The sequence below is a fragment of the Varanus komodoensis genome, unplaced genomic scaffold, assembly GCF_004798865.1.
Source record: "Varanus komodoensis strain SLA01 unplaced genomic scaffold, ASM479886v1 scaffold1, whole genome shotgun sequence".
Classification (NCBI taxonomy): Eukaryota; Metazoa; Chordata; class Lepidosauria; order Squamata; family Varanidae; genus Varanus; species Varanus komodoensis.
This window is the reverse complement of record NW_025335268.1, coordinates 80298736-80314590: the sequence shown is the minus strand read 5'-3', so window position 1 is coordinate 80314590 and position 15855 is coordinate 80298736. Positions and strand designations below refer to the sequence as shown.

The 15855-nt window shown below is 41.6% G+C and overlaps 1 protein-coding gene across 1 annotated transcript in view; it reads right to left on the bottom strand.

Moving 5' to 3' along the window:
• ANOS1 (anosmin 1) overlaps positions 1-15189 on the bottom strand; it is an 87812-nt gene extending 72623 nt beyond the window's left edge. Inside the window, exon 1 of the mRNA XM_044449643.1 lies at positions 14959-15189. Coding sequence (XP_044305578.1) covers positions 14959-15183 — 225 coding nt within the window. The 5' untranslated portion in view covers positions 15184-15189. The remainder of the gene's footprint in view (positions 1-14958) is intronic.
• Positions 15190-15855: the final 666 nt, after the last annotated feature.

The following is a 15855-nucleotide window of genomic DNA, read 5'->3' as shown; positions in this document are numbered from 1 at the left end:
TCCTGTGAATGAATTTAATAGGAAACTGGGAATAGTTACTGCAAAGTGTCTTGATAGAATGGGTTAATTTATAAACCCCTGCTCTTTCCCACTACTTCTCCCTTCTTAAAATGTAAGTCAAGTAGCATCTCTGAAATTCTTTCTTTGGACACTACTAAACATGTATTTCAGGGATGGGACTGTTCTTAGATTTCCAGGCAATATGGTAATGTATTCCTGGGAGTGGGGAAGGTTAATGCCTTTATAACTTCCTTTTTCTTTCTTTCTGTTTTTATGGGGGTTCTGACCCATTTTAAAAAATCTATTTGGGATTTTGGCATTTTGTTAAATTCTCTTCAAATCCCAACCACACGCTGAACTGCAAACTTTGTTCTTTCAATGCCCCCATTCTGCAATGCACAGGAACGGAGTTCCAAAGAATGCCGTTCTGTGTTGCCCTTCCAAAGGTATCATTATCATCACATTCAAATAGCTAGGTTTGGGATGTTTAAAGAACATGTATTGCTCATGTTTACTCCTGAGAAATACTTAGAGTCTTCCTTCTGAGTAGACACACATATGCTGGATCTGTCTGCTTCTGTTTCTCATGGTTACTTCCTGAAATACACATGGGGAGTAATATCTTGGGAATGCTTTGCGGTGGACATGTAAATGAGAGCATCGGAAATGCTCTCATAATGTGCTGTGGAATTTCAGAGGCTGCTTTTTGGTGTAACTCTGAGGATATTTTTATCATTATTGTCATCTCATTCTCTGTATAAGTGGATTTGCAGGCATGCTCTCTGTTTCTCAGTGCCCCATTTTGCAGTGGGTTGCAATAGATCGTTCTGCTGTTGTGCTTTGTACGGCATGCATGGATTTACTTGCCTCACCCTCTAAAATTGTTCTGCACCCATAATCTCAATAACACTTGATTTTCTTTGCAATGGGAGTTGCTAGAATAAGAGAATGTGGGTCCTGTGAGTCCCACTTCTTTGGTGGGGCTCTGCAGATTAGCCTTTCCCCATCTTTGTATTCATGATATTATTAATGTGTGTGTGTCAGTTTTTCTTTCTATGGTATCAGTTGCTGGGGATTTAAGAAATTATTTTGCCTCTGGTAACTCCTGGACTATGAGTATGGTAAATTGTCCTCTATTCCCATTAAACCCAGTGGGCACCACCCTTCACAGCCTAAGCATTTTGTCTTATCCGAAAAAAATTAAACAAATCATTTCACTTGACCAAAACAAACAAACAGAAAATCCAGCTACACATAACCTAGTTATAATGGAATCATTAAGATATTATGACATCTAGTTTAGCAGTTTAAAAGGATGTAAGAACACAACTTGCACACCATCCCACAGTCTGGAGATGGCATACCAGGAATATTTCTAATATATGCTAATTTACTAGAAATGTATATAATTTTGCATAAAATATGGAAATAAGATGCAGAACTTTACCTCAGGCATTCATTTGAGGCGCGCGCGCGCACACACACACACACACACACTCCATCAGCTGAGCTGAACACATGAGAGGAGAGAGACAATATGGTGTAGTGTTTAAGAGGGAGGGACTGGCACCCAGGCAATCTGGGTTCTAGTCCCTGCTCAACAAGGAATCAGTGGGGTTATTTTAGGCCAGTCACAGACTTTCAGCTCAACCTATCTCACAGGGTTGTTGTTGTGGGGGTAAGACTGAAGCAGGAAAGAGAGAATGATGTAAGCACTTTGAGTTCTTTAAAAAAGTGCTATACAAATCAAATAAATACATAGATAAAAGAGAAGGAAAGATTTAAAATTCACTTCCCCATGTCACATGCATAACCACACAGCTAGAAAACATCCAGGCAGCTGGAAAAAGGGAATTCCAAATGAAGCGTGTCCACCGCATTCACCCCAGTATTCAACTGTTTTCTAATGATATAGATAAAGGGAAGGAATCTGGGGATCCAGAGGGCCAGGGCCAGTGCCTGGAACCAGAAACGGAAGCTCTTTGTCCTACAACCAGTCCATGATCAGGAGTATCCTTACCTCTGATTTAGTACTATCCATTCTGGAACAAGGACCCCTGAAAACTGTACCCATGAAATTCCCTAATGATCAGAGAATCTTTCAGGCATCTAGTGCATGCATGAGTTACGAAAGCTGTCTCGTAGTCTTCAGAATATTTCTGCTATCATTTGTAGAACCCCACTCCAAACAAAATTGAATTATGTTCTATACCAGAAATAAGATTAAAAGAAGAGAGTTCAGATTAAATACCATTACGAGATTGGCACAACACCTAAATTCAGAAGAACTTCTAAACATTTAAACCACTATTCAGAAATCTAAGCTCTTGAATCTGGACCTGCTGTGAGTTACAATGCAAAGTCTTCAAACTCCTTCAAGCTGATGTGAACACGGGTAGTCTGATGTGTTCCAGCTTCAGAGGGAAATGGTCAAGCATATCAGATTTCAGAAAACAAACAACGCTTGCTATAAATATATGAAGTTATTTCACACCTACTTGAACTATTAGTTCACCTATTCCAGTATTGCCAGCTATGATTGTTATGTGTCCTTCATGGAAAACACAGCAGGTCTCCCTGTGCTTTAGCTGCCTGCTGTTAGGGAACAGGTGGCATGCCTATTAGCTTGTCAAAGCCCTGTGTGATGTGACAGAACAGTAACACTTTATATCCAAATAAAATAATTTACAGGCAAATACATGGAAGCCATGTAAATAGAGTATCTAGCATCTCCATAATGTGGCATCACATTCTGTGCTATACTTCACACATAAGTAGTCCTACAGGCTCGTCCAGCATCTCCTCAGGAATAGTTCTATGGGGTACTTTTATATCCCAAACTATAGGCCCCAAACAAGAGAACAAGAGAAGGCCCAGCCCACATCATCTTGGTCTCTTTGTAAAGCTAAGATTGTATGCTAAAACTTTCAGTAAGCTTAAAATTAAAATCCATTGAAGAAAAGTTTTGCTATGATGTTTAAAAATTAATAGCTCAAACTATGATTATGCAGAGAAAGGTCAATAGACCTAGCAGATTTTCTTCATTTATGCAAAAGTTATTATTTTGCATAGCATCAGGGGGGATTAAACCTTCCAGAATCAGCTGAGAGCTGAAAGTCACCTTTTATACTGACTGGAACTTCCTGGAAGGCAATTTAGCCAGAATAATGGCTTTTTCATATATACCCCAAATGCGACTAGTGCTAGTTTGACCCAGAGCGAGGGTAAAAGATGCATCTGGGAAAGAGAATATGGGATGCCTTGGTCAACAACATACAGTATGGTAGGGGGGTTTGTGCAGAAAAACATTGAAGAATTTGAGATGTTGTCCGGATAAAAATAGTTACATTTGGATACTGTCCATTTCAAGTCTCAAAAACGCCCTACTCATATATTTTAGCCTAAGTTTGTTTTCTCCTAAATCAATCTTGTTAAATCTTGCAGTGAATCTGAATGTGTCACTACACAAATGAAATCACAGACAAATGAAAGCCAATGAAGCTATGGGATTTCCAACACTAACAAACTACTTTTCAATACGAACAAGTCTGACTGTATATATAGTGTCCAGTGCCAAGAGTTAATAATAAGGGAATTCACATTAGTCATATTAGATTCCCTGATGCCTCCCCTAAACAAACGATTTTAGAAAGCCAAGGTTTCTTCTTAGAAATCTATTCTGGATTATTTCCAGAGACTTGAACTAATCTACCAACACAACTCAGCTTTGTATAGAAACATTTGTGTACCTAACAGCTAATCAACATACCACATAATTTATTAGGTAGCATTCTTTTGTCTATTCTTTTGTTACTCAAAACATCTGATTTCCTTCTAATGGAAGGTTAAAACAGGAACTAAATAGCACTTGAATACTGTATTCTTTTAGCCTGTTAAAACAACGATTTGCGGACTGCTTGACTCTAGACTGCTATAAAAGCCTAGTACACTTAAAATAGACAGAAGGCTTTCCAGAAGCACCTAAGTAGACGTTCTTGCTTTGGCTAGAATGTGGTGAGAAAATGTGGTTCTGCACCATGATACTAGCTGGATTGCGTTAGGGCACTATTTCAAAATTTCAGAAGAGGTTGATCTCTAACAGGGAAGTGGTAGAAGAGCTGTAGCTGTCTTTCTTGCCAAAATCATCATCATCATCATCTAAGGACTTGATGCAGAGATATTTGTCTATTAGTTTTCCATATACGTACTACCTTTCCCCAATTCTTCTTACAATTACAGGCCCACCCAAGAGAAGCATGAGAAAACAAGCAGGAAAAATATAATGGAAAAATTGGTGAGAGAGCATGAATTAAGACATACACAATGCGAAGACTTTCTATTTTATATCTTAAAGTATTTCCATTATGCCTTTCCAAAAACTTCAGTAACACCCAGCACAAATTTGAAATAAAAGACTGACCACATTTATGTGCAGCAAAAAGTCAGTAATACAGAGATTGCTTCTCCGCCATTCAAAACTCCTGCTTGGATCCACCTACCAGCAGCTAAACTAACCAAGGCCTTTAAAACTCAGGGTGGCATCTTCCAACATTGTGGTTGCTTTGATCTGTCACCATTTTATAAATACATTCAGTGCTGCTAAGTTTTGTTTTTGTTTTTCAGATTTATACTGGTATTGTTTTATTTCATAGTTTTAACTGTAATCCTTCCAGAGAGTATCAGCTGCAGGACAGTATAGAATGTAATAAATTAAGAAATACTTGTACTCATAGCTTGTAAAACCAGCAAAAATCCTCAGTTGCATTCAGGTATATCAGGAGCCAATTTTGATGACATGCTAAACTTTGAATTCTGAAAGTTCTAGGAGTTCTAACCAGGAGAATTTCAGGAGTTCTAACCAGTAGATATGGCTATTACTTTAGCCATATCTACTGGTTAGAACTCCTGGCAAATGGGTGGGGCAGAAATGGAGGTAGTGACAGATTTTATTTTCCTGGGCTCCAAGATCACCGCAGTTGGGGACTACAGCCAAGAAATTAAAAGACGCTTGTTGCTGGGGAGGAAAGCTATGGCAAATCTAGACAGCATACTAAAAAGCAGAGATATCACCCTGCCAACAAAAGTGTGTATAGTCAAGGCTATGGTTTTCCCAGTTGCAATGTATGGCTGTGAAAGCTGGACCATAAGGAAGGCTGAGCGCCAAAGGATTGAGACCTTTGAATTGTGGTGCTGGCGAGTCCCTTGGACTGCAAGGCGCTCAAACCGGTCAGTCCTAGAGGAGATCAACCCTGGCTGCTCTTTAGAAGGCCAGATCCTGAAGATGAAACTCAAATACTTTGGCCACCTAATGAGAAGGAAGGACTCCCTGGAGAAGAGTCTAATGCTGGGAACAATAGATGGCAAAAGAAGAAGGGGACGGCAGAGGATGAGGTGGCTAGATAGAGTCACTGAAGCAGTTGGTGTGAGCTTAAGTGGACTCCAGGGGATGGTGGAGGACAGGAAGGCCTGGAGGAATGTGGTCCATGGGGTCGCGATGGGTCGGGCACGACTTCACGACTAACAACAACAACTGGTTAAAACAACCAGCACAAAGCTCATAAATGCTAAGTCAGGATTCTCCTGAATTCTAGCTTACTGCTATAGACAAATATGGCCAGTATTTAACAAAAGCAAAAAGCTATAGTTTAAAACCACTGTACTATTAAGCTAAATATCTCCAGCAACACTTCCCCTGTTACATTAGCATTATAAAACAGGGATAGGATTGGGACCTCCATTTATATATATCTTACACCATGAGCAAAAGTTACATTATGTACATCATTGGCTCAATACAAAATGACCATATGGTTAATATTATTCTATCTCTGTTCTGCTTGTCTGTGGGTTAATTAAAATGTGATTATTTTCCCTATTATGCATCCTGGTGTGTGGTAAATATTGAAGCCATATATTGAGAGCAAGATTTCTGAACATTTGGAACTCAGAAAATCTGCTGTCTTTATTAAGTTTCCATGGGGAGTGGTCTTTAAGGAAAATAACTTGTTTTCCTAGCTCTTTTCTCTGGGGTTCAAACTTTTAAGAATTCATATCTCTATCAAAAGTGCTGTTTACATATTTTAAAAGCTATATATTTTTGTAGCTTCTCTTAGGTCCTTTTAAATATTTGCTTAAGTGTTAGTGTGCATTGCATATCAAAACTTTTTAAGTAAAAATATAAACCATTCACACTTTCTCAGCAGACTGAGAAAACTGACTATTTACTGCTGCGCTATACTGGGCAAAAGCAGAAAGGAACTGAAAATAAAGAACTAGGAAGTAGGGCAGCAATGAATGGAAGACTAGAGCATCACTCCTATAGCAACAGCATGACCTCGTTTGCAGGATGAGCCAGCCTCTGTGGGGGTTGTTTAACCCCCAATGAGCCATGCGACATGCAGGCAACATTTTGATTAAGTAGCCATTCCCCAGCACCCATTGCTTTGAGCAGTCCCGTATCATATGAAATTCCCACTGTGGGTTACACAATCCTTACATAGCCCTCAGTTTGTTGCAGGGTAATATGAGGGTTATTTAGCCCTCACAAAACTTTGGTGGCCAGGTTCACACGATATGGCAACCCCCAAGAGCTGAAAATATTGATCATGAATAAACATCTCAAAATACACCTTGGTTGAAGAGATATTTTCTTTTGCCTCCCATCATTCCATTTCTTAGATGCAACAATTACCATCTCCTTTGCAAAAGAAAGCAAATTCTGTGGATGGAAGTGGATCTCTACTAAATCCATAAAACAACTGGGAGGAAATAATATTAACACACTGTTTTAGAAAAACCATCTCAGATTGTGCACGTATTCAAGTATCATTCTGTTTCTCAGGCCTATATATTAAAGAACTTAGCCCAAGAAAACCTTCAGTGTTTAGCATCTGGGAAATTGGTCTGGTTTTCAAGCCATTATCCAGATTTATAAGGATTCCCCTCTGATACTAGGGACAAAATCTTACATAAGTTTAGTTAGTGTCTTACATCTCCCAAACTTTGCCAACTAGCCAGGCTTTTTCTGTTTTAAAAAACAGGAAACATGGGACTGTGCTCTGCAGATCTTTTAAAAGGTGTTTCAGATTGCTCATTAGGTAGTAATCCTATTTACCAATCAAAGCCTTGCAGAATGCAATTAAGATGGGTTAGAATCTATCAGCAGACAGGTTTTCCCCCAGCAGAAGGGTGGGAGGAATCCACGGTGTAACCCCCAGTGTACCGGTGGTAAGTTATGGAGAAGGAAATCTACTGCTTGTGTTCTGAAAACATTTGAAGGCCACCTGTTGTGTTATGTCCAAAGTCCACTAGCTCCTGCACTGGGACTCAAATAGATGCAGGACCTGAGATGGTACAGGCATTTTCCCTTCCGTGATGTTTGACAGATGGGGAAAGTGGTGGAGGAACAAAATCACTGGACCAGGAAAACAGAAACAGCTGCACCCACCTCCTCACCTAGCCTCTGTGACTAGCAAAGCAACGCATGGTCTGTCAATCACCTAAGTAATCAGGTTGGAAATCAATCTTTACATCTGAATAGTATGTCTTAGATGCTGTTACTACAACAGGCTGCCAAATAAAACTCAAACACAAGGTCCGTTGCACATTACCAAAAAGCATAAATAGAAAACAGTTTAAGTCTTAAAGAGCTGCATTATATTTAATCAAAGCATTTGATCTAAATATAAAAATGCAATTGCTGTAACCAAAACACATGTACTGAAGATGAGTCACAAGCACTGCTGCTTCAGCCAGCTATATAAAATTGATACATTAAATCACTGGTGCAGGCTCTGCTAGCTAAAATGTAGGTATATCTAAAGTCTACTATATGCAAAGAAACCGACACTTAGTTGCCTTTTCAAGGTCAGGAACAGAAAATCTAGGAAACAGCATGGGAGGGGCAGGGAAATGTTTTCCTGATCTCTGTAGGAATACAGGTAGATCTACCCACTACTAATTCTTAGATCCAATGTTGTACTGGATTTCAGTACTTTTTTTAAAAAAAGCTACATGTTACTTTTGGTATATCAGAATTTATGCCCATCCAAGTCATATGTCCTTCCATATTGAATCTTATTTTACAGATAAGGAACATGAGCTGCAAATAAAAACCAGTGCCAGTAAGGCAGAAGGCCAAACTGGCAGAACCCCATTGAAAAAACAAGGCTGCCAAGATGGTGCTGTGACTAGAACATTGAACTGGGGACCCAGAATATCTAGGTTTTAACCACTACTCAGTAATGGAGTTCATTGGGTCAGTCACTCGCTCACATACTGACCCACCTCACAGGGTTGTTGTTATGAGGAGAAAATAAAGAGGAAAAGCACTGTATAAGATGCTTGGGTTCCTCACAAAAGGGGGAAAATGCAAGATATAATAGTAATAATAATTACTTGTCTAAACTTACTAATATGAAGTGCAACCTGCAACCATGATGCTGTAGAGTTCTAAATAATATGAAGGCCCCGTTGTGCTGAGAAAGTATCTGAGAAAACTTTTATCTGTTCCCCTAAAGCTCTCCACACTTGATGTCTTTTAAGAGCATAACTGAAAACCAGTAGATGGCTTTGAATGAGAGCTGCATTGTCATTTTCTCCAGATTGCAGCAGTTTCTCAGGAGTCTGATCAACAAGACAAAGAAATGATAAACATAGTCATGAGGCATATGAAGTATTGTAATATAGCTCCCTACAGAGGAGAGTTTAATAAATTTCAACTTACTCTCTAAAGAACAGCACAAGTACTCAGACCTTGTAAACAGGAAAGTTCTGTTCCATCAGCTACAAATGAAAACTACAGCCATAACTGTGTTCTTCATACTGTTTTATTTACCATGTGAGTTTCCCAAGAGTTCCAGCTCTTCAAGAATTCAAATCATGGTGGTTATCCTATTTTATACATATATCAACCTTGTTTCATAGTTCAGATCTCAGAAAACTTCCGGGCTTAAAAGGAATTAGAACCCACTTCTTTTTGGGCCAATACCAATATTTTCACAACTATGCAAAGCAAATGTGGGTAGGAGTTTTTTAATTCATACACAAGTTACATGATGCAAACATCTCACACAACTAAGACCACAGCCTGCTTATACATGACACAGTGCTACCTGCCTTTTCTCCCACATTTCTGCATGATCCCCTGCCCTGCAGCTCCAAGCACCACTTACTATTCACAACCACACATTGTATTTTACTACTTATGTCACACTAAGCTTTCCTGATCAATTAAAGAACACACACAAAGTTCAATCCTGTTTTCACTGGACCATTTTGAGTAAAAGTAGGTATTTTTTGAACTGAAACGAACAGCTCCGACAAACAACAATGCTTTCATAGGATTCCCAACAGATGCTGGGCCAGTAAAAAGCATCATTTAGCCTACTTTTACTTCCTTTGAGACCAGCTTAGTAACTGCCATCAAAGCAAGGTCTCCATACACTAAATCAAAGTCTGGTACAGATGAATCAGAGTTCTCAAAACACACATGTCTTGTATTTCTCACTAAAAGACAATTGCCCCTGCTGTTCAGCTATGCCAAGGTTTAGCTTCCTTTAAAATCTGAGACAGGTAATGAATTATAATACTGTGGAATCATTTACACTTTAAAGACCTTCTGAAAATTCTGTGGTAAAGTGGCAATGGTAAAGTCATCTTTGTTTTCAGGAGAGAACAATGCTGAAAACGCACCTGCTTGACCTGGTCAGCTATTGCACATCTTGAATGCTGAAAGCATCAGATGCTTGGCATAGCCTTCACCTGTTCTCTTTTTCGCCATTAAGTGAGAGTAGAAGCTTCCCATTTATTAACAAGATCACTTTACATTTTGTACATTACTCCTGTTTCATTTTTAGAAGTATCCAATCTCTTGTAATTTGGGAAGATCTCACTGTGCTTTCATAAGTTAGGGTTAAAGTCAGTGATTTGCAGTTGATTTGCAGAGAGGAGGGGGAACACCCAGTTATTACTTTTTAACGGAGTAATTTGCAGCCTATTTCACCCCAGCTAATTAAAATGTAATCACTATTGTTTGGCAATGTGCATCCTGTCAGCAGTTTTTACTTCAGAAAGAAATCATGCCAAGAAAGCACACACATAAAAAGGCCTTTCACTAGAAACTGGCTGGTGTAAATTGCCTCCTTTAGCCAGTGAAACTGTAAAACAAAAAGAGTTACAACCAACCGACAACAGGGGGAAAAAAAGTCTAATCCCCTTTCAATATAATTAACTGGGTTGAAGAATTTCCTGCCTCGGATATAACTCCCAAAGAAAATGCATGTTCATAGAAGGCAATTTTTCATTTTAAAATCCAGCACATCCATATCTGGATTTGTTATCCCAATGCCACCCACCCCACTAATTCAGGAGGATTACTAAATGCGTGTGTGTGAACATGCATGCATGATGATCGTGTGTGCGTGCGTGCATTTACTTTTGCACATATACACACTCTACATGCTGAAAACCAATTGTGCTTTTGCATGCTTTCCTCCATCCTGGTTCATGTGGACTGACTAAAACTAAATAATTATCTTCAAAATGGAATTTGTCATGGAGAGCCAAAGCTATAACACCTTGTAATGGACTGTTCTTTGAATATGAAATCCAGTTTTCTATAGGATAATGGGCAAGGTGCCAATCACACTTTGTAGTTCTGATTTCTCATAATCTAATTCTTGCTTAAATTAGTCTTGTGCTGCTTTGTTTTGGTATCATTATACATTCTCATGAAGAGCTTCTTTCTCGAATAGGATAGAACCCCACATTCTAATGGGATGGGAGAATATGGAATCGCTTAATGTAATCTCATATTGCTAATGAAATAAGTTTTGAAGGCTTTATTGATTTGCATTGTAGTTTATTGTTCTAAATATTTGCATAATAGTTTTATATTTTAACCATTCTTTGACATTTTAGGTTTTTACCTGTTTGCAGTCCACCTAGAGAAGATTAAGTATTGCATGGAAAAGAAAGCAAGCAAGCAAGAAAAAGAAACTATGCTGTACTGTGATCAGCATTTTTCAGTAGTCTGACAAAGAATTATTTACCCAAACAGGTGTCACTGAAGCTTACAACTTTGCTTATTATGTTGCACTGGGTTCAGCACAACTTACTCACAAGTAAACAAGTTAGGATTGCAACCTAGTCTCTTTCTTTGTCATGTTGTCAATGACTACTTTGTTACAATGCATGCCTATTTCATCAAATACCCTTAAGTACATAGATGTAACTGGAACTTGCATTCTGCTTTGATGATTTGCAGTATGATTTGATACTGAATGTCAAATCATAAGTCACAGAAAAGTACCAATTTTGATATACATTATCAGTCAGTGAGGTCCAAGCATCATCCATTATGCATAAGTCTTCATCTGGCTATTACCCCCCCCCCAACTATACTTGACTACAACCCCCATCTTCCCCAGCCAGGGTAATGGAAACTAAAATCTGTAATAGCTAGAGGGCACCAGGATGGGGAAATCTGTTCTGCACCATAGTTTTCACATCCCAGCTGCTTTTGTACCCAAGCTCCTCACTCCTTATGAGTGTATAGTTTCTGTCTACACTATGCTTCTGCCTGATTCTCATCCCCTTAAGGGATACAGAGCAAGTTAACAGAGTGTATTTTCTGAGAATACATACTTATATCAAAGTTCTTAAACCACTTGGTCAGCAATATGCACAGAATCTGAAGTGGCTTTAACATTGCTGGACATGACAAATAGGTCCGTCTTAGTTTTAAGAAAATTCAGCATCTAAATCACTAAACGGCAGGTATGCTGAAACTTAGACTGCAGCTCACATCTGAGTTCCAGTGATTTCTACAGAGCTTAAATACAGTTAACTGCACACACCACTGGTAGCTTTGCAATACACACTGACAGCAGCTTCCCACTCTCTTGACTAAACACTTAAGATCAAGCATAGGATGACTACAAACAAGGTGCCTTCATTAATTACCTTGCAAATTAAGCTGGCCAAGGTGAACATGCAGTTAAATTACTGATTCCCTTCCATGTCACAGCCTTCTAGAAAGTGAAGATCACGCATTTATATGTTTTTATGGCAGAGTTCAAAAGTCTCTTAAATAGCCTTCTGAGAAGCTTCTGTGCAGATGCATTTTTGAGCAGCAATTTTGTATATGCAAAAATATAATTAGGCTGTAATCTTACACTCAATCACTTAGAAGTAAGCTCCATTGAATTGTATAGGACTTACTACTGAGTAGAATGTACAAAATTGCAGTGCTGATCTTTTATGACTCACAAAGGCTGTGTTTATCTAGACGTTTAGACTAACCATGACTCCACTGCTTGCTCAATTTTTGTACAGCTAAAAGTGGGAGTTTGTTATAAATAGTTTAAGCATAGATTGTGATAGCAAAGAAAGACTGGAATTTTTTTCTAAGTTTGATCACTGGGATACAATATCTGGTGTCCCAGCCACAAATAGCTAGGCCACTACATCTATTCTGTATGAAAGTTCTACAACGGTATACAATGGAACTTTAGTAGTATGTAACATCTGTCTTATAGGGAAAAGAAAAGAAGATTTCTTTTTTCTCTGCTTCACATCTTTGTATTTTGACATTAGCGGAGTGATCATACAGCAACTCCCCCCCCCCCCCACACACACACACAGAGTTTGGAAAAGACCAATTTCTCCAACAAACTGAGAGCACCTTGCAGACAAATCTGTTACTATCTCAGTGCCATTTCACTTCAAAATATTACCCAAAAGAAAATTAAAATGGCTAACATTTGCTGTGCATGCACACCCCCAAAATCACCATACACTAGTAAAATGTTAGGCTAGATAAGAAGAAATGCGGTTACTGATCTTCATGCCACCCACCCACTTTAGCAGCTACTTATTCAGTCTCAGGAGCACCAATCTAGTCATATATTTTCCTTCTTTTTCCAAGCAAAGCAAAAACATGACACTCATGTGAACACTCAGGCAATTATTCCAGTACCATTGCCTGTGGCAGAAAGCAGAGAAGCAATAACTTACACACCCTGTCCTATCAAAATAACTTCCATAGCCAGAAATGCAAAGTAAATGGGACACCTGCTAAGATCTACAGAAGAAACCAACTTCTTTCCCCCTTGCCTTTAGGATCAACTTTTCCAAAGCACCCAGTTTTCTGGATGTACAGGCCAATCATAAACAGAGTCAGGTTGGCTGTCATATAAAACCATTGCTTTCAATGATATTAGACAGTCTGAAAGGGACTGGGCAAGTCAGCTTGCTGAACTGTTCTTGGCTAACAAATACAGCAATCTTTGTAAATTGTATGAAAAGAAACAACTGTAAAATCTAGGGTTGCATTCAACTAAACATGTAAAAGGGAAAAGAAAATCTCAGACATCTGGAAAATTGCTCCTTCTCCCTCTCTCTCTCTCACACACATGTACAGTAACAATAAATGGACTGTTTAATCCAGGATGAGGGACAGAAAGGTAGAAATCCCCTGTTTTTCTGGGCTCCTGTCCCTCTACCTTTCTAGACCCAGGGTTTCTACATATCAGGGTTCTGTCCTTCTATCTTTTCAGTTACTTCAGGACTCAAGGAACACATGCAAGCACAATGAGCATGTGGTATGTTAAGATGTGAACAAAAATCCCACAGGTTGATTAATCCAGAATCACTACCGTGCGTTGGTTACTTACAATTCTTATGCTCATAAATACTAACCAGATGTGAAAGAATAACAACTTCTTGATCACTCTTATGGAAGAAAACAACACATGCAGATTAAGGGATCTTAAGTGTGTTTCTGTGTTTGCCCAAGAACGTATAACTCTATGCCTTATCATAAGTAGCTAGGAAATGCTGCCAGAACTGCACCGCCTGCCACTAATGCAAACATGAATCAGAGCCCGCACGTGACTAAACACTGAAAAATAGAAAGTGAACATTAAGGGATAATCTGCTTTAACAGGACAGTTTTCAGCATGTCAATTTGGAAATTAATCCAATGGAATTTACTCCCGGGTAAGTATGTATAAGATTACAAAAAGTAATGCATCTCTATTTCAAACCAACTCAAACTGAATTCAATCAGACTTGCCCCTAGATAAGTGTGTCTAGGAATGCCACTTAAAAAGTCTTTAGATTGCTCCTTTATACCAAACTTGTTTACCCAACTGAAATCTGCCTGACCTAATCTGGAGAAACTACCCCGGATCCATTATCAAAACAACTTGAATTAGAAGTCACACTCTGCCCTTAGAATCTCGTATTTAGCAGTCAAGCTCCGATGCTTATGTTAATGAAGAAGAGATATGGTCAATTGAACTGAAGCTTTCTGCTGTCGCTAATGCGAATTAATTTCCCCTAGAAGCCCGGGTTGAAAGGATAGATAAGCTGATCCTTGCACCCCCACCAGGGCCGACCGTATGGGAATAACTAAAAGTGGTTAACTGAGAAGTAACGCATCTGCGGGAAGGGATGCTTCGGAGCAAAGCCGACAGACCGGCGCAAGCAGCTTTACTTCTAAGTTCAGTGGATTCCGCTGGGGCTGATCTCCCAGTGGAATCTTGCTTGGGACTGCAACCCAGATCAAACCACGTTGAAAAAGCAGCAGCGTTCCGGGGGACTCACAGCCGAGTCACTGGCGAGTCTCGCTGCGATTCCTCGCGTTTACTCGGGAGTAAGTCAGGAGGAATTCAGCGCGATCTCTTTCCCAGTGAAATGCGCGCCAGCACCGCAGCGCTACGCGCAGCCTTTCCCCAACAGGGGGTAGCGCTCACCAGCCTTGCGTTTGATTGCAACGCTGGGAAGAGCAAGGTGCTCGCTCACTGAGGCTGCGCCCGATGCCCACTCACCTGGGACTGAGCCCCACTGGACTCGGCAGAACTTCCTTCTGGATAGAGACTACGAGAGCGCGGGGCAGCGCGGCGGGTGGCTGCTTTCGCGGCCGTTCCGAGCCGCCGCCCCCACCCCCTTTACCTGGAAATGCTTGAAGAAGGCGGAGATGCGAGTGATCTGCAAGCTGAGACACCTGGAGGTGCATCTGGCTCCGTAGACGCTCGCCGCGGAGAAGGACTCATCCTGCCTGCGAGCCGCCGCGGTCGCCGCTTCCCCGGCCCCAGCGGCGGAGCCGGGCAGGCAGCTCCAGGAAGCCGTAATCCAGAGGAGAAGGGTCAAAGGCGCGCCGGGCTCCTTCAGTCCCATGGCTTTGTGTGCAATCCGGGCGCGGGAGGAAGAAGAGGAGGAGGAGGCAGAGGAAGGCAACCGCGAGCCGCCTCAAGACGCTCCGCGCGCCGCGTGCCGCTCCGGCGCTTCCCCTCGCCCAGGCAGAGGAGGCGGAGAAGCCTCGGCGCGGCACAAACTCGGCGAGGGGGGTCTGCAAGAAAGTTCAATCATTCAACTCTCTTCCACCCCCCCCCCCCCAGCCTCCCGCGCGTAGCCCTCCCTCCATCTCGGGAGGGGTGGGGACAGGGTGACAGGCGGCTGCGCGATTGGCTGCGGGAGGCCTGAGTGATGGGGCAGCCGGGAGGGGCGGGCTGCTTGGCCGCCCGCAGGCAGGTCGCATGGAGAGAGGCTGGAGCGGCGAGAGGCTGCGGGGGCTGCTAACTTTCCTTCTCACGTGCGCGGCCCGCGCGCCCGGCTCTGGGCTCTGGGCGAGCCTCCGGCGGCGCGCGCCCCTCTCGCCGGGCGCTCAGGGCGCGCGCCCCGGGGCGCCCCGCCGGGGCCGCGCACCTGCCTGCGGTCGCACTGGTGCAGCAGCGGCAGGCAGGGCCCGCAGGTCCGAGGTCCGTAGCGCGCGCGCGCGCCCGTGGGCTGGGTGACGGAGAGGGGCGCCCCGGAATGCCCCCCAGCAGCGGGAAAGGGCCACCTGCCGCC